This window comes from Peromyscus californicus, unplaced genomic scaffold (genome assembly GCF_007827085.1).
Source record: "Peromyscus californicus insignis strain IS unplaced genomic scaffold, ASM782708v3 Scaffold_10__1_contigs__length_136768540, whole genome shotgun sequence".
Lineage (NCBI taxonomy): Eukaryota > Metazoa > Chordata > Mammalia > Rodentia > Cricetidae > Peromyscus > Peromyscus californicus.
The window spans coordinates 109,201,747-109,221,708 of record NW_026294391.1 but is presented as its reverse complement, the minus strand read 5'-3'; the positions used below and the strand labels follow the sequence as shown (position 1 = coordinate 109,221,708).

The 19,962-nt window shown below is 37.3% G+C and overlaps 1 protein-coding gene across 1 annotated transcript; it reads right to left on the bottom strand.

Moving 5' to 3' along the window:
* Positions 1-5,033: 5,033 nt before the first annotated feature.
* On the bottom strand, positions 5,034-5,806 carry LOC128117629 (protein FAM228B-like). The gene is given in 3 exon segments (XM_052749751.1): positions 5,034-5,389; positions 5,392-5,555; positions 5,631-5,806. Coding segments are annotated over 3 exon segments (687 nt in total). The 5' UTR covers positions 5,798-5,806.
* Positions 5,807-19,962: the final 14,156 nt, after the last annotated feature.

The following is a 19,962-nucleotide window of genomic DNA, read 5'->3' as shown; positions in this document are numbered from 1 at the left end:
AGGAGCAATTGTGTCTCACGTCAACAGAATTCTAAGTTATTTAAATGCCATATTCTCTAGGTCTATGAAGTGTTTGAAGATTACCTGTCCATCTGACCTATGTATCTGTAAATCTGGATAACCTAACTAATGTAACTATAGAGATGACAAGAATAGGTGATTATAAATCTATAAGTCTTATCTACTGAAATAACCTATGGACTAAGGCTTCATGTAAGCAAGGTAAACAGTCAATAAGCAAATGTATGGTAAAGGACGATGACTTCAAAATTGTGGCAATACACAAGATGTTATAACAGAGGTAGGAGTATATAGTGCGATATGCAATATGACAATAATCTTAAATATATATCAATATACAGAATATCCTAAACAGAAGTAGAACATACATAAAGTATGACAGATATAAATTTACACTTGCATCAATATACAAATATTTCAAATAAGAGTAGAAATATATGTACATTATAACAAATATAGTTCTGTATTTGTATCAATATACAAATTATCTTAAACATGAATATAAAAATAGTTTACATTTGTATCAACATATAAGAATCCATAACAGTGCAAATTATCTAAGGCTGCTATTTTACTAAATTTGTTTACTAGTATATACAATAATCTATCATAATATCTTATACCTATCCATTCTATTTCTTTTCCCTTCTTTTTAGGAGAATACTGAGTTTAATATTTTCTTCCACCCCCAACCCTATAACCATCATTCATAACCCTGAGAAATATGAAACCTTAGGGAGAAGGGGCATCGTTTTCTTAGAATTGCTTCCTGCTGTTTTGGGGGTGATGGTATCTCTGTTGGGTATTGTGAGAAAGCTCAGATAGTTGAATCTCAGTTAGACTAACTGTATATTCTGCAACAAGTCTCAGAGTAATGGGTAAAATTGTCTGAAATTCTAGCAAGAAGTGTAGTATGATGATGATTACCATGGCATCATTCTGGATTGGGTAGAGTTGTTGTTGTTGTTGTTGGGGCCCCATCTTCCTTCTGGAGACTTCAGAAAATGCTATTGGAAAAACTTATTTTTTATCAAAATGGAAAGTTTGGATATAAAGAGGACATAACATGTAAGAAAGGATTCTGAGAAATCAAGGGTGAGCATGGAGAGAATTAGAATCTTGAAGATAATGGTCCCTTTTTTATTGGTTTCCTTCTGTCCCACACCAGAGGGTTCTTCTGATATGGGACTGAAGAATCTCTCAACCTTTTCTTTTAGCAATATGCTTGGGTTTAGAGAAGGAGTGAGCCAATTCCATCTCCAAAGCCAGATTGGTTTCTAATTGAATTGGAACCACAATTTTTCTAGATTGATAGAGATACAGATGTTAGACAGTGAGATTTTACCCTGTGTAGATTGGTACCAATAGATTCTTTCTTTCTGCTCTAAACATCCAGATATCCAAGGCCTTATGATTTCTGTAAGATGGGTATTTCCATTATCTTGGAAAGACAAAAACAGAACCCTACCCCAACCTTTGATTGTTAAATTTTTCTTACAACTTGTAGAGATGTCACATTGGTGGATGGTCTTTTACTTCTCCTCATCAAGGGGTTTCTCCTGTTCGAATCAATTTTTTATTAATTTTGTTGGTATCCATAGCTTTTCTTCTTCTCCTTCAGAAACAAAAGCAAAATCCCTTCCCCAAGGTAGAACATATCCAGGTTTCCATTCTGAGGTAAGCACATCCTTGAAATAAACCGATTGGTTTAGCTCAGGAGTTTTGTCTGTCGTCCAATGTCTCTCCGCAGCTGTTGTTCCTTTCTCATCAGCATTAAGAAAATTCAAGGTTAATAAAGCACTATGCAATCTATTTCTAGGAGTCATTGTTACCTGTTGCTGTTCATTTAGCATATCCTTTAAAGTTCGATTGGATCTTTCTATGACTGCTTGGCCTGTGGGATTGTGTGGTATACCTGTCCTCCTTCAAACTCTTTCTGTGCCTCATCCATTCATTTTTCAAATCAATAGCCTCATTTTCTTCAATTATTGTTGTTATATATATGCACATATAAATATATCCTGATAGAAATTTTAAATATTCACTCTTTTCTGAATCTCAAACATTTCTTCAAACCTTCAATATCTTCTTCAATGTGATCTTAGTTGTTCATAACTTCTCATGGCTACTCATCTCTCACTTTGCTTGTGACACAGTCATGAAATATGTAATGTACAGGCTCTGTTAGGAAGACCAACATTAAGATGTGAACACCTATATATACACCTACATAGCAAAGTCTTTTGTGTAGGCTGTGCTTTGTAAGTGGGAGCACTTTTGATCTTCCAGTACTGCCTTTTGAGTCACTCTGAACCTAGAAATCCTTGAAACTAGCATCTTATAAACCTGAGCCATCTGGTCATGGTTTGTGTAGAGCTTGAGGATAAGTTTAATAAAAAAATACAACCACATAAAATAACAGCAACATCATCTGGCCCTGTGAAAACCAAATATATGATCTTCATTTTTATTTACCTTTTATTATTATTTTGACATGAAAGTGGATAAAAATTTTTGGTGATTAAAAGAATGATGAGTTTGTTGGAGAAACCATCAATTTTTTGTTTGTTTGTGTTTTGTCTTTCAAGACACAGTTTCTCTGTGTAGTCCTGGCTGTCCTGCAACTCACTCTGTAGTCCAGGCTGGCCTCTAATTAACAGAGATCTACCTGCCTCTGCCTCCTGAGTGCTGGGACTAAAGGGGTGCACCACAAATGCCTAGAACAATCATTTATTTTTATTGTGATGACCAAGCAGTTGCTTACATCTCCTTCTTAAAGATTAGCACTGCATATTTTTCAAGCTTCCCTGGAAATAAAAGAAGAGGATCTTTGGCAGGATAGAAATCTTGAAAGAGCTACTGAGGTCATAACTGAGCAAATAGGAGAAATTTCTTGGACTGATTGAATTTCTTTGAATTTGTTCTGCTTTTTGTAGAAAGTGTTGAGTTCAAAATGAGGATTGGTTCTATCAGACAAGAGTGTAGGTTACTGATGTCTTAGCTAAATAGGTGACAAAGCTAATGACTTTTTCTGGATACTTTTCCTAGACTATCAGACACTTGGTATTGGCTAAGTTTATGTCTCAACATATTTCTATGAGGTTGACAAAGTTTTGTTATTTAGAAAACTGTTGGGGGGAAGCCAGAGGAAATCAAAACATTTAACTCTACAATTTTATAGTTCTGTTTCCTCAAATTCATTGAAAATGAAGTTGATTCTGTGATATTGTATGAAACCAAATTAATTCCAGACAAACTATTCAAGCAGTATTAGTAGATAATATCTCTTTTCCTGTTCCTGTATCCTTTCAGAGTAGAAACAATTGAAATGTTTTTGAAAAGATACATTTGAATATTTTACATTGTTTTAATAAGAAAGTGAATATCACTGACATATGTCATTTTCCTTGCTTACTGGGGGTTCCAGATACATTTAAAAACTCAATCTGTTTGGGGGGCACCCTGGCAGGGGGATCCTGATCTGTCCCTGGTGCATGGGCAGGTTTTTGGGAGCCTGGTGCCTGTGGTGTGACGCCTTGCGCAGCCTTGGTGCAGTGGGGAGGGGCTTGGACCTGCCTAGGCTCATTGTGCCAGGCTTTGCTGACTCCCCATGGGAGGCCTTGATTTGGGGGATGTGGGGATGTGGGGTGACTTGGGAGGGAGGGCTGGGGGTGGGAGGAGGAAGGAGGTGGGTTCTGTGGGTGGTATGTAGAGTGAGTAGAAAATTTCTTAATAAAGAAAAATGAAAAAAAAACCCTCCATCTGATATGGTCTAAGAGTGTTTACATTAGGGCAATCTGTTGGTATATTTATATTTGACAAAATACACAAACTCATTTACTCTGGCAGTTTTTCCTATCTGGTATGATCTAATTATCAAAGGCCTTATTTAAATATGACTACATCTATATCTCTAACTACTCTTCATGTATTTACCTAACATCAATTTATTAAAGAGCTACTCTGCTTCATATATATGATGAACACACACTTATATAATGTGTAATCTAGTCCTTACCTTTAGACTCTGAGTCTATTAATATTTTAACTATTTACTAATGTACTAGAGAATATAATGTTTGTACTTTTCTACTTTTCATTACTTATCTAAAACTAGAAACACATGATAAAGCTAGTTATCATTTATTGAACCTAATTTGTTACAATTTGATCTGAACAAAATGCAAGTCTGTATTGGCTCTGTTGTGGTTTGAATAGGAATGGGCCCGTAAGCTCATATATTTAAATCAGTGGTTCTCAACCATCTTAATAGTGCTGCCTTTTAATATAGTTCCTCATGGTAACCCTTAACCATAAAATTATTTTTGTTTTGGTACTTCATAACTGTAATTTTGCTACTGTTATGAATCATAATATAAATATTTTTTGGAGATAAAGGTTAGGTAAAGGAGTTGTGACCCATAGTTTGAGAACCATTGAGTTAACTGCTTGGTCATTAGGGAGTGGCACTGCTTGACAGGGATTAGGAGACATGGCCTTGTTGGAGTAGGTGTGGCCTTGTTGGAGGATGTATATCACCTCCCGAAAGTATGGGCTTTGCAGTTTCAAATGCTCAAGCCAAGCCCAGTATCTCTCTCTTCCTGCTGCCTTCAGATCCAGATGTAGAACTCTCAGCTCCTTCTCAAGCACCATGTCTACCTGCATACCACCATGTCTCTCACCATAATGACAATGGATTAAACCTCTGAACCTGTAAGCAAGCCCAGATTAAATGCTTTCCTTTATAAGAGTTTGTCATCATGGTATCTCTTCACAGAAATAGAACACTGAATAAAACAAAAGTTGGTATCAGGCATTGGAGTAGTGCTCTGATGGGCTTGACCGTGCATCTTGGCAGAATGTGGAGTTTAGTACATTGGATTAGGAAAGCAGTTGAATTTTTTTTATGAATTACAGCAGACTTTATTTTAAAATCATCACTGAAGTAGATCACTGTCTCAAGAAAGAATTTTCGAAGTCCAAGAAGCTCACAATTTCCATTACATCAATTATTACCTGCTCCTTTTACAAAATTCACTTTCTATGTATCTCATGGGCACTTTAAGCCATTTGTTTGGAGTCATACATTGCCTTGAATTAGAAATACTCAGGAACCTGGAATGCAACTGGGCCTTCTCGATCTCTTTAAATTCTTTCATTGTATAGATTTTGCTGGTCTCACACTGGAGGAGAGTCTTCTTGTCATTGTCCTTGTCATACTGGGCTTTTTTCAGAGGGACACAGAATGGCGGCATGATGACCTTTAGAAAATTGGGGTCCTCTTTGCTCATATAAAAAGGATCATATTCTTTTGGATCATAATTCTCTATACATGCATTTCCCTTCTTATTTACATGTCTCAAAAACTGTCTAATTCTTGTCGTCTCCCCTTTTTAATCTTCTTATGTGAACAAACTTTTTCTATAATTTTCTTCTGTAGAGGATCTGCCACACACTCAACCCATTTTTTATACATCTCTTTTCTTCTTGCATTTAAGAAGTCATGATGATATAAATACTTATCTAGTTCCTTCCATTGGGGGCTGGAGAGATGTCGCAGCGGTTAAGACACTGGCTCCTCTTTGAGAGGTCTTGAGTTCAATTCCTTCATTACATAATTTTCTCTATATAATATTGACTGAACAGCTGCATCAGTGTCTTCTTTAGCTAAAGCCTCCATAAAAGAGAGCGACTGTGGTTCCAACCATTCTTTGGAGCTCTTGCGCCTAGGAAGCGCGCCAGTTACCATATCCTCTTGGCTCTTCCCAGTTTTCATTGTGGTAGGTCGCCAAGTAACAGTGCCCCTAGAAAAGCTCATGGAGCCACGCGGGCCTCCAGCCTGGGCGGGGCAAGTAGTTGAATGTTTTAAGTAGGACTTAATGGGTCATCCTAGTAGGAGTAGGAAAGACAGTGATGCTGAGGGTGATTTGAACTGTGAGGGCCTGTCTCAGGAGGTTTCAAAGGAGGCCTTTAGTATGTGGCCTACAAACTATTTTTGTGATATTTTGTAGAAGAATGTGGCTGCCTTTTGCCCTTGTCCAAAAAGTCTGCTCGAGGCTAAATTGAAGAATTTTGGATTAACGGCATTGGCAGAGGAGGTTTCAAAATAGCCTAGTGTTGACTGTGTCATGTGATTATTAGTTACCAGTCTTATGCAGATCTATAATGAAAAGGAGCAAACTGAGCAAGGAAAGGTATAAAATGTACAGTTTGATGAGAAAAGGGGCACCAGCGAGTATAATGGAGCTTAGTCTTATGGTCAAGGAAATAAGCTGATTAAAGAAATGACTGATGCTAAATGGTTAGGAAATGGTAACCTCAGAGCAAGACCCCACCCAGCTAAGCTTCCAACTTGTGAAAAGAAATTAAAGAAAAGCTTAGACCCAGGCATGATGTTTCACACCTTTAATCTTCTTGCTCAGGAGGCAGAGGCATGCAGATCTCCAAGTTGGAGGCCAGCCTGGTCTACAGATTGAGTTCCAGGACAGCTAAGCTTAGGAAGTATAGGTAACCACTGAAAGCAGAAAGCTGGTGAAGATGTAATTGAACATGTTTCAGTCCCAGCAAACAGCAGAACTTAGCAGCTTCTTCCATGTGGTTCCAGTTTTAGAGTCTAGGATATAAGAAATCTAGGATTGTGGAATCTCTCTCCACAGTTAAGGAAAGATGCTGAGGCCAGGCATATGTCAGGGATGTCCCTGCATGGAGGCCTAGAGAGGCCATTGTCTGAAGCTGTGAAGGTGAAGCCTGGATTTCCTTGGAGACCCCAAAATGTTGGAGATACTAGAGCCATGGAATATCTGCCAAGGAAAACTGCATACCAGATGTGGAACTAGACCCAATCAGAAGTATGTTGCAATCAAAAAAGCTAAAAGTAGTTGGAGATCTGAAGGGCAATTGAACATCAAACATGGAGATGCAGAGTTTGGAGTTTGAGCTGCTGGTTTTAGGTCTTGATTTGCCCAAGTTTTTCCTCACTATGCTCCCTTTCCTCACTTTTGGAATGATAATGTATATTCTGTGTCAATATATGTTGGATTTATATGATCTGCTTTTTGATTTTTATATTACAGGGAACTGCAGTTAAGAGATTGCCATGAGTCAAAAAAGAGACTTTGAAATTTGGATTTTTAAACCATGTTGAGACTGTGTTAGACTATGGGGACTTTTGAGGTGGAACTGAATGTGGTTTTGTGTTGATATTGCTATAAGCCTATCGGGGACAGGGAGTAGAGTGCAGTGGTTTGAATTAGAATGGCCCTCATAGGATCATATATTTGAATGCTTGATCATTAGGGAGTGGTGCTACTTGAAAGGGATTAGGAGTTGTAACCTTGTTGGAGAAAGTGTGTCACTGGAGGTGGGCCTTAGGGTTTCAAATGATCAAGCCAGGCCCAGTGTCTCTCTCTTCCCACTATCCACCGATCCAGATGTAGAACCCTCAGCTATCTCTCCAGTACCATGTCTGCCTGCCTATCACCATGCTTCCCATCATGAAACTGTAAGAATGTCCCAACTAAATGCTTTCATTTATAAGAGTTTCTGTGGTCATGATGTCTCTTCACACAATAGAACATTGACTAAGACAGGTTCGTATGTGTGCAAAAAAATGCTTGTGAAAAATCAAGTATCTGAAGACTTGTTTAAGTATTAGTGCCTGTCATAGTGTCCTAATCAATCAACTCCAGATACACATACATGAAAATCATATTTTTCTGTTTATAAGAAATCATCAACTATTTCGACATTAAGATGTCCTTTGAACAACTTTAGCTTTATTACTTGTAGGTCAATTTTCATCTCATTGTCCATACTTAATGTTGCACTCAGCCCTCTTTCTTTGACATGAAACTTCAAGAATTACAATTTGTGTTTTCTACAACCATTCATTTTCTTATTCAAATGGTATTGTCTCTAGAAAATAGTTGGTAGTAACACCGATATTTCATTTAACACCCTTTCATCACCTGTCAACAAAATAAATTGCTTGTTTTTATGGTATTCATAGCACTTAACCACTTATAAAATCTCCATACCATAATATGACTCTCAAAAGCCACAGCTTTTTCAGCAGGCTAGATGGTCAAGACAAGAATTTATAACTGTCTAATCTAAGAATTCATACTTTAGCTTTTGCCAAATTGAAGGTGGAAAGCAGAGTAATATGGGTTCTGAAAAAAATGTATTTTTAGTAAAGATGAACTCAGTCTCATAAAATCTACACACTACCTAAGATAAATCAGTTTTTCAATGAACTGGGGAATTTCAAGAATTTCCTTATAAAATTCTAACCTAATATCCTCCCTTTTTCTAAGTCTACTTGCTGGGATGATATGCTTGTAAGTAGAGCCATTAAATTCCTAGGAAAAGACCAAGGCCAACTCCAATGCAAACAAAATGAATATATGTCATGATGTCTTTTTCCTCTCCAAGCATTTGACCATATGTGACATTTGAGTCATTCTGGCATGTTTTCAAAATGCTTGTTGTGAACTGATGAGTTTGAACAGTAGCAATTTGTTACATGGACACATCTTCTTGCACACTTATAAGAAGATAGCCCTTTGCAGATAAGCATTCTTTCTCTTCCTGGAGGACTGACATTTCTCTCAAAATATTTTGGATAACAAGAAAGGAATGGAATTTTTAGGCCAGAATTTAAGGCCTGAAAAGTAGCTTTACATGTAAAAATTAGAATTGATTGTTCTGAAAAGTTTATCACGCACATGTGCAAATATGGCTATATATACATATAATACACAAATAGATGAATATTTTTGGGCATTAATGTTATCTTTTATATAGAATGGGCAATGTTATTTTGTAGTTCTATGATAGAGGCACTTAAAAACAAGTATTTAAACTTTTTTCTCCAAAATCAATCTTATTAAAGTAACATAATAAAATATCTTGTTTAAATACTTTGCTGCAGTTATTGGATTAAGTATCACTTCTTTGTTATCCAGGCAAGATGATGAGAAACTTTCAGTTATTAAAAATTATATATATATAGATTTGTGTCTTTAATTTTGTATATTTTTATAGGAAAATTTTATATGTTTGTTTGGATCAAAGCCTAAAATTAGAGCACACACACATACACATGCATATGTCTTTGTTTTCTAAGACAAAGGACATGTACAATATATAAAAATAGTAATAGTGTCTGTAAATATAATAACTGAATGTAAAATTTGAATGTGACAAAAATTATAGAATTATAGAGGCAGCTAAGTACAATTACATCTGTGAGCAAAGCTACAAACAGAAATAAATGAGGTCAATTAATATGATGGGACATGTAGCTATTTTGCATTGTGAAAATGAAAAATAGGTTGCAATTCATCATTTGAAAAAAAAAAAGTGGTTCCTAGTTCAATGTAAAACCTATTACCATGGTTTAACAGTAATATAATTTGTAACTACTTTTTTATGTTGGAGTGACTATGTATCTACAAGTCAATCAACTCAAGAGGTAATAAACCTCTGATGTTGAAAAAGATGATGATGACAATTCAATATAGATCATCTGGGCAGGAGACCTCAACCTCCAGGCAATCAAGAAAGAAAATGAAGCTATATTGAATTGATTATGTTGTCACGGCTTCCTCATGATAGATGGAAGTCTACTAAGCATACCACAGGGCAAAAGTGGTGCCCGTTTTTACTCTTAAGTATAGAGGAGAGCTTTTGTTGAGTGTCATAACATAGAAGATGTTTTCTTCTAATTTCTGAAGCCTTCCTTTTTCCCCCAGTGACTAATATAATTTGGGAAACATACTGATTATTGTGAATATATGTTGACTCATAGAACACTTGTAGCTGAAAATATTGTTTGTTAAATAACTATAATATAGAAACATGGATGCACACACACAAAGACACACATATGCATATGCACACATACATATACAATCACATATATGTATATACCTGATCAGAGAGAAAAGCTAGTTGTTGAAAGTATTTTCAGAAATCTGGTACTTCATGACAACAAAACCATGCTCTCTAATATAATCAGGTACGTAAATGGAATTTCTGGTCATTCTTTGTTAAGTAGTGCTCGGGTACATTTATTTCACATGAATTTGCGTGTTTTTTCCCAGCACTAAATCAGTGACTTTACTCATCTACAAAGTTTTCTCATTTAGATTGTAAAGTTGTTGAATCTAGTGAATGCATTTTTACCTGTTCTTGAATGTCTTAATAAGATTCAGTGGGGGAATGGGGGAAAGAGGTGAGGAAAACAGTAGAGGAAAAGTGTGTGGCCACTGCTGAGTCACTAGGTACCACTCACAGCAAGGATAAGAGGTAGAGAGGTGGTGTTTGGAAATGCCATTTAGTTCATTTGCCTAGTTCATATTTTTCTATAGGACGTAGTTCAATTAAATTTATTTGGCTTCTTTCTTGGAATGATTACTCGTTATGGACTCAAAGATCCTAATATAGTTAGATTTTATAGAATATAAAATAGGACAGGAAGCAAATAATCTCTTTGGATTAAAGTTCCCATCTCCACATTAATGGTAGTTTTGTTGGCTCCTTCTATCTTTTGAACACCAAATCCTGCCTATTTGCCATTTAGTGATCTGCTCACAGCGTCACAACATATTCAATCCCTTTTTTGCCTGGTTAGACAAAGAGTATTCACTATCATTACATCATTAAAAAGAGATTTGTACCCCTCCTGGTGGTTTTCATCCATACTTCAGATAACAGAAGCTGAAATGGTTAAGGTGTCAATCTATTACACAGAAAATGAAGTACTGTTATGAGAATTAACAATAGAAAGCTGGGGCAAAGTGATAACGTAGCATGATTATATTTTAGAAATACTATGATTACTAGAGGATGGCCTCTTAATGTGGTGCCTAGCACATGATAATAAGGACACTAGATTATATCATTGTCATCTTTTTATCTTACAAATATCAAAAGATCAGAGTAATCTTAAATCACTGTGATGGTATGCATGCACACACACACTCATGTACACACACGCACACACTCAAACACTTGCGTGCATGTGCGCAAATGTGCATGCACAGAAAAATGTTTAAGGATCTATTCTCTCACATTTGTATAAGTAAAAGTTGCTATAATAGTTAGAGCTGAAAGTTCAGTGTTTGATCCTAAACAGCCATGAGTGTGTATGTGTACAGGCCCTCTGAAGGATTGCCTCCTATATAATTTAGGCTGTGTGCCTACTGGATAACAATGTAGTTAGTTTCCAGAAGGTAGTATCAAAACCATAATGACTGAGTGCAAGAGAGCTCATAGTTTTCTCTTTTCATCAATTATTCAGTGAACTCTCCATCTTGGTAATGCAGAACAAATGAATGAAGTGCTCTTGAAACAGATGAGCTACAACATGACAAATCCTGTAGATCAGAGCTGATGTTCCAAGAAGCCATTTTTGATATTCAGTGGTGATTTTTCATATTGAAAATTGGGCAAAGAGGGAGCACAATGGCTGGCCAAAATAGAGCTTTCCATCTGTAACTTATGACTATTGTCACTTAAATGGTCTATACATCACACCAACTTGTTACCGGCCCATGGCATCTAATGCAAAGAAGATGTCATGCAAATAATTTATAGCCTATTGTGTAGATGATGAAATGGCTGGTGTATATGCTCTTTCCAAGCTGCAGATTGAACCAGAGGCTTTCAAATCCAAGGTTTCTATTCACTCACCTACTAATATAGGCCAGTATTTTTCAGTTAGTTGGGGAGATTTCATGTTTCCTTCCTAAAGCAAGTGAGGAAGAAACCTTTTTTTTTTGAAGCATTGTGCCTATATTTGTTATTCTAACTGACATTTTGTACTAAACCTTAAATATTAAAAAAAAGAAAAGTCATGCGGTTGATATGTTTTAGCATTATGTTAAGGTAGAAAGCCTCTCAGAGTACTTACTACTTTTATTAAAAACCAAACCAAACAAACAAACAAAAAAATGAGACCTAATTGTTGTTCTCCCTTTCCATTACAAAATATACAACACATAGGAATACCCAGAGAGGGTTAAAGGAGACCTGAATGATGATTCTTTTTATCTTGAAAGATCAGACAGCTGGGCTATCCCCCTAACTATCCTAACCTTTTTTAATGATCCATAGTTTTATGATGCACATATTTTTCAAAAGCCTTCTTCAACTCTTTATGTTTTTAATGCCCACCATATGTTCATTCCCTGTTGTATAAACTAAAAAAGCAACTGTATATTGCAAAGACTGAACAAGTCACTTTAGGTACAACAGGGATCTGTAATCACATCCTGATTGTATACCCTTTGGACTCTATTTATGCAGTCAATGGGACACAGGCATCTGCCATTTAGCCATGATTTTTATCAGTGTGGACAGCTGAATCATATAGTCTAAATCTAGGTTATCCTTTGCATGTAACAAGTTACAATGAGGTTAGTCGTGATTTATGATGCATATAAACTAGTTCTTACCTCATTGTGTATATGGAAGTTTGAAGGAGGTGATGAAAAATATTTAGAGTCATAAAGAAGGGGAAATGGCATATTGTGGAAAATGAAGCTCATTATGTTAAGTGAAATGAGCCAGACTCAGAAATAGTCATATGTTTTCCATCACATGTGGACTCTAGGTTTAAACAAAACATAAGACATAGGAGTAGAGGGGAGTGCATATGGAAAGAGAAGAGGAACCAGAAGTAGGTGACAAGGGTCAAGAATAGGTAATGGGAAGATGGCTATGACCAACATATATCATTGAATGAAAATGCATCAATAAATCCTATTACTCTGTACAATGAAAATATGCTAATTTTAATAAAAAGAGATGGAATGTTTATTTTGGGGTTGAGGTAGGCAATTACAGACTTTAGGCACTATCACCTATGATAGCCTTAATTGTCAACCTAACAGAATCATACTCACTTGGCAGATGGGCCTCCAGATATACCATTCTGGGACTGTCTTGATTATGTTCATTGAATTGAGAAGACCAACTCACCCACTGTGGATAGAAGCATTCCCTGACTGAGATCCTGGAGTGTATATAATAGAGAAAGAACGTAGTGTCAAAATTCATTGCTCTGTAAGTTCCAATTGTGTGATGTGATGATCTGCTTCAAGCCTCCGCCGTCTTGTCTTTCCTGCTATGATATATGGCACCTTGGACTGTGGGTTAAAATAAATCAATCTTCCTGCTGGGAGCTATGTGACTTCTTCATGGGACAAGGCCTGAGAATAGCATGAACAAATTCTCCTTGTGGCAAGGCCCTGGAGAATTTGATCCATTTTGGCAAGGCCGATGGATAGTATGCTGCATAATTCTGGGCATGACCCAAGGAGCATATGTGCTACCTGCTCTCCTTGCTTTCTTTATACAAATCCTATTGCTGGCTGCCTCTAGTTTCACATTTTCAGAGGTACGGATAAAACAGCTATTACAAAAGGAAAACTTCGCCCTGATGACTCTCCTCTGGGTGAGCCAGAGGGAATGCTGTTAAAAATATACAGTGGGCCTGATTCAGCTCCTAAGTCCTTTGATATTTCAAGTGTGACCATGAATTCAGCATTCTCATGAACAGGATGTTGCCTTTCCAATGCATCTTGTGACTAGCCTGAAAGAGTCAAAATAATTCATTATAATACAAATTTGGATAACTTCTGGAGAGAATGATTCTAACCACAAGAGTCTAGGAAAAATGCAAATAAATAGATTATAACACAACAGTCTAGGTACAGGGAATGAAGCAGAATCATAGAAACCCACAATGCCCTCCTTTCTAATAATTGTGCTGTACAGTAGGAAGTTGAGAGGAAGGGGACAATGAGAACAAGGGATAAGCAGTGATAACTATTAAGAATAAGCTTTTGAGTTATGTAGTTTACAGGACAGTAGGAAAAAAATCTAGTGTATCCTTCATAGGAAATAGAGTAGTACAGAATGGAGAATGAACTGATTCAGCTTTGGCTGATGAGTTAATTGGGAAAACTCAGATTCGACTAGAGGTAAACATTAACTACTAGAGGCAAAACTCTTTCACTTTTCATGATGCTGTAACCACAAATGCTACCAACTGGGCACACTGTTCTTCCTGTAGATGTGCCTAGTTAGAAAACTTTGTCACTTGCAACACTGCTTATGCTCCTGATATTAAAGCTATGAATCAAGTGGGTAATGGTTACTGGTGGGAAAGTTGGGGGATGGAAGGAGAACTAGGTAAAGGAACAAACTGGCAGTTATTGTAACCATTATTAGAAACTTAAGGAAACAAATCTGATTGCAAAACTGTTCTTGCAAACTATTGAATCCATGTAAATGAAAATGGCTCAGGCCATCTAGAGCCACTTGTTTGAAATGGGTGGTCATAGTTTCTATGCTGTGGCGACTTCACACATCCATCCCAGGTCATCAGACCCATTTGGAGCAAGGCTTCCTGCATTCTCACTTAAGTTAATTTTGTCAAAATATTTTGTCACACTAATGGGTAAGTAACTAAGATAACCAGAGAAAAAGGTCAATTAGGCAGCAAACTCATAAAGAGCAAAAATAAAGAACACCTTTTATGGTTTTTTTTTTGTTTTTGGTTTTAGGTTTTTCGAAACAGCGTTTCTCTGTGTAGTTATGGTGCCTGTCTTGGATCTTGCTCTGTAGACCAGGCTAGCCTCGAACTCACAGAGATCCACCTGGCTGTGCCTCCCAAGTGCTGGGATTAAAGGCATGCACCACCATCGCCCGGCTAAAGAACACCTTTAAAGCTTGGTTGGATAGTTAGGATAAAAAGAATTTGTGGGCTGGAGAGATGGTTCCGTGATTAAGAATACATGCTGCTCTTGCAGAGGATTAGAGTTCAGTTCCCAGCACCTCTATCAAACAGCTCCGAACTGTCATTTCAGCATGGTGATGGTTTGAATATGAATGGCCCCCATAGGCTCATATATTTCAACAGTTTGGTCCTAAGTTGGTGGGATTGCTAGGGAAGAATTAGGAGGTATGGCCTTGTGGAAGAGGTGTGTCACTAATGGTGGGCTTGCAGGTTTCAAACACCCTGGCTATTTCCAATTAACTGTCTCCCTACTGCTTTTTGATAAGGATGCAAGCTCTCAACTACTGCTCCATCCTAATTCCTGCCTGCCTGCCTGCCTGCCTGCCTGCCTGCTGCCACATTCTGTGCCATGGTCAGATTCTAACCTTTTGAAAGTGTAAGTGAGCCACCAGTAATCCTCTTCCTTCTCTAAGTTTCTTTGGTCATGGTGATTCTTCAGAGTGACAGAAGAGTAACTAACAGAAGCTCCGAAAGATCTAAAATCTTTTTCTGCTTTCCCTGGGCACTGTACTTATATGAGCACATACTCACACACAAACACACATTGGCACATAGTTTAAAAATAAAAACACTGTAAGTGAATAATTACACATATCCTTTAGAAAGCTTTGACTGGGCTCTTCACCCTGGAATCTATTGGTCATATTCACAGAAACATGAATTTTTCTTAACATATTTTATTTTAGTTAAAATATAATTAAACCATTTTCCATCTTCATTTTACTCCTTCTAGTCTTTCCATACCCCTCCTTATACTCTCTCAGATTTATGGCCTCTTTTCCTTTGATTATCTTTGTTATATACATATATAAATGCATGAATATATAGACACAAACTGCCAAGTTCATTTAGTGTTGCTTGTATGTACATGATTTCTGGACTAACTACTAGGTATTGTATAACCAATTAGGGTATCATTCCTTGAGAAGACTAGTTTTTGGTCTCTCAGAAGTGATTAGTTGAGACTGCAACTGTTCCCTGAGACAGAGCTCGCCAGCACCCGATTGGACTAAGAGATGAGTCTTTATCCTCATACCTGAACACCCCAGCCCCTAGGCTTTGGGCCCACACACCAGCACCCATTGCAGTCCCAATTTCAGGCCAGTTGGCAGACCTCCTGCAGACAGGTCAGACTACCACCATTCTCCACCAGACCCTGTAACACACAAGCCCCACCTCTCCCAAACCCACCCACCCTCTGAGACTGCAGCTACTCCCTGAGACCAAGCTCACCAGTGCCAATTGGATTAAGAGCTGCTCCCTGAGACAAAGAGTCCATCAGCACCGACTAGACCAAGAGCTCCCACTGGACTAAGAGTATCGATCAGACTAAGAGAGGCTCCCTCAGACACAGACACCACTTGCACCATGTGGAGAAAGAGATGGGTAGACACCAGTCTAAAAATACACTCAACACCACAAAAACCAATATGGCTCCATCAGAACCTACATCAGCAAGACCTGAACATCCCAACTCAGAAGAAACAGACGAAATTGACCTTAAAAGTGACTTTAAGAAGATGATAGAGATCTTTAAAGAGAAAAATAAAAAGTCCCTTAAAGAAATCGAAGAAAAGTTAAACAAAAAATTGGAAGAAATCAGTAAATCCTTGAAAGAAAGCCAAGAGAAAGCAATTAAACAAGTAAGGAAAACAGTTCAAGATTTGAAAACTGAAATTGAGACAATAAAGAAGACACAAACTGAGGTATTGTTGGAAGTGGAAAATCTGAGTAAATGAACAGGAACTACAGATGCAAGCATAACCAACAGAATGCAAGAGATGGAAGAACAGATCTCTGGCATTGAAGATACGATAGAGGAAATAGATTCATCAGTCAATGAAAACACTAAAGCCAACAAAGTCATAACACAAAATGTCCAGGAAATTTGGGACAACATTAAAATACCAAATCTAAAAATAATATGGATAGAAGGAAGAGAAGAATACCAACTCAAAGGCACAGAAAAAATATTCAACACAATTAGAGAAGAAAATTTTTCTAACCTAAAGAAGAAAATGCCTATAAAGATACAAGAAGCTTACAGAACACCAAATAGACTGGATCCAAAAATAAGTCCCCTCGTCACATAATAATCAAACCACTAAACATACAGAATAAAGAAAAAAATATTAAGAGCTGCAAAGGAAAAAGGCCAAGTAACATATAAAGGCAGACCAATAAGAATAACACCCGATTTCTCAATGGAGACTCTAAAAGCCAGAAGGTCCTGGACAGACATTATGCAGACATTAAGAGACCATGGATGCCAACCCAGACTATTATACCCAGAAAAACTCTCAATCACCATAGACAAAGTAAACAAAATATTCCATGATTAAACCAGATTTAAACAATATCTTTCCACAAATCCAGTGCTACAGAAAGCACCTGACGGAAAAGTCCAACCTAAGGAATACCCATGAAAACACAGGCAAGAGATAGTACCACACCAACAAATACAAAAGAAGGGAAACATATAACACTACCACCAAAAATAACAGGAATTAACAATCACTGGTCATTAATATCCATTAATATCAATGGTCTCAATTTACCTATAAAAAGACACAGGCTAACACAATGGATATGAAAACAAGATCCATCCTTCTGCTGCATTCAAGAGACACACCTCAACTTTAAAGACAGACACTACCACAGAGTAAAAGACTGGGAAAAGACTTTCTAATCAAATGGATTTAAGAAGCAAGCTGGTGTAGCTATACTAATATCTAATGAAAAAAGACTTCAAACTAAAATCAATCGAAAGAGATTGGGAAGGACCTTACATATTTATCACAGGGAAAATCCAACAAGATGACATATCAATTCTGAATAGTTGTGCCCCAAATACAAGAGAACCCACATTTATAAAAGAAACATTACTAAAGCTTAAATTGCACATCAAACCCCATACACTAGTAGTGGGAGACTTCAACACCCCACTCTCACCAATGGACAGGTCTGCAAGACAGAAACTTAACAGAGAAATAAGGAAACTAACAGATGTTATGACTCAAATGGATTTAGATATCTACAGAATATTCTACCCTAACACAAAAGAATATGCCGTCTTCTCAGCACCCCATGGAACCTTCTCTAAAATTGATCACATGCTTGGTCACAAAGCAAATCTTAACAGATACAAAAAATTTGGAATAACCTCCTGGATCTTATTGGACCACCATGGCTTAAAGTTAGATTTCAACAACAACAAAAATTACAGAAAGCCTACAATCTCATGGAAACTGAATAATGTCCAATTGAATCACCAATGGGTAAAGGAAGAAACAAAGAAAAAAATTAAAGATTTCCTAGAATTCAATGAAAATGAACGTACAACATGCCCAAACTTATGGGACACTATGAAAGCAGTGCTAAGAGGAAAATTCATAGCATTAAATGCCCACATAAAGAAGTTGGAGAAATCTCAAACTACTGACTTAAACAGCATACCTGAAAGCTCTAGAACAAGAAGAAGCAAACTCACCCAGGAGAAACAGATGCCAGGAAATAATTAAATTGGGGCTGAAATCAATGAAATAGAAACAAAGAGAACAATATAAAGAATCAATGAAACAAAGAGTTGGTTCTTTGAGAAAATCAACAAGATAGACAAGCACTTATCCAAATTAACAAAAAAGCAGAGAGAGAGAGAGAGAGAGAGAGAGAGAAAGAGAGAGAGAGAGAGAGAGAGAGAGAGAGAGAGAGAGAGAGAGAGAGAGAATCCAAATTAACAAAATAAGAAATGAAAAGGGAGACATAACAACAGACAATGAGGAAATCCAAAGAATTATCAGGTCATACTTCAAAAACCTGTACTCTACAAAATTGGAAAATCTGAAGGAAATGGACAGTTTTCTGGATAGGTACCCCATACGCAAGTTAAATCAAGACCAGATAAACTATTTAAATAGACCATTAACCCCTAAGGAAATAGAAGCGGTCATTAAAAGTCTCCCAAACAAAAAAAGCCTGGGACCTATTGGTGAAATTATTAAGGCCACTCCACATAGTTAAAAGGGAGGTTTATTTAGTGGCATAACTTACAAATGAAGGGATAGGTAGGTTGCAGGGTCTAGGAAAGGCGTGGCACACTCTGGCGGTGTTCTCTGGAGAACTCTGCTTGGTCTACCTTCAGAGTCCAGGGTCCAGGAACCAAGAGAGAATGCGCATCTGGATCTCAGGTCTTCAGCGCCCTCTCTTGGCCCTGCCTTGTAGGCCTGACAGTTACCGAAGCCTCAATGGGGGTTGGAACTTCCAGACCAAACATGGAATGGCTACCCACTACATCTCCCCCTTTTGTCTAAATAAGAAGGTTTTAACCTAATACAATACTATATACAAAGGAATGGTTATCAAATATTGTCCAGGAGTAATGAGGGATAATGACCTAGATAAGATGGAACTACAATCAATGAGAACAATTCAAGCAAGAAACACATACTAAAATCCAGAGAAGTCTAGAGCATAGGTAAATGGCATGTTACATGTTACAAAGATCATTCCAAAACGTGTCCTATCCTAAAGAACCTGAATCAGATCGGATACTTAATATGTTCTATCTAATATATATATATATATATATATATATATATATATATATATATATATATATATATATCTTATATATATACAACTTTATATATATATATATATATAAAGTTGTAACTATAACTCCTGCTGCTGGTCTTCAATCCCATCAAAGACCTGAGAAGGCATATAATGGTACCTGAGAAATGGAAGATGGATGCAAGCAACTTTTGGGAATCTTGCAAGAGTAGACAGAGACAGCTGGCAGCCTGGACAGTCACCTAATGTTTCTCAGCATTGTTGGTGCATTCAAATTGGCTACAGGCCTAGAGTATCTGACAGACCATTTTCAGAAGCAGGAATTCTGAAAGACCATCTTACCCTGTCTTGGCAGAGTACAGTGGTCGCTTTCCTTGTGTCCTGCTTGTCCAGAAAGGACAGCATTGCATTTGTACTGTCAGCAGTCGAGGCAAGGGTAGTTCTTTTCCCAGTAGGCCATTTTGTGCCAAGAAGACAAGTTCCAAATGGAAATGTCTTAGAAGCCCAACATTCTCTCGGAATCAAGTTGGTGCTGCCAGGAGCAATTGTGTCTCACGTCA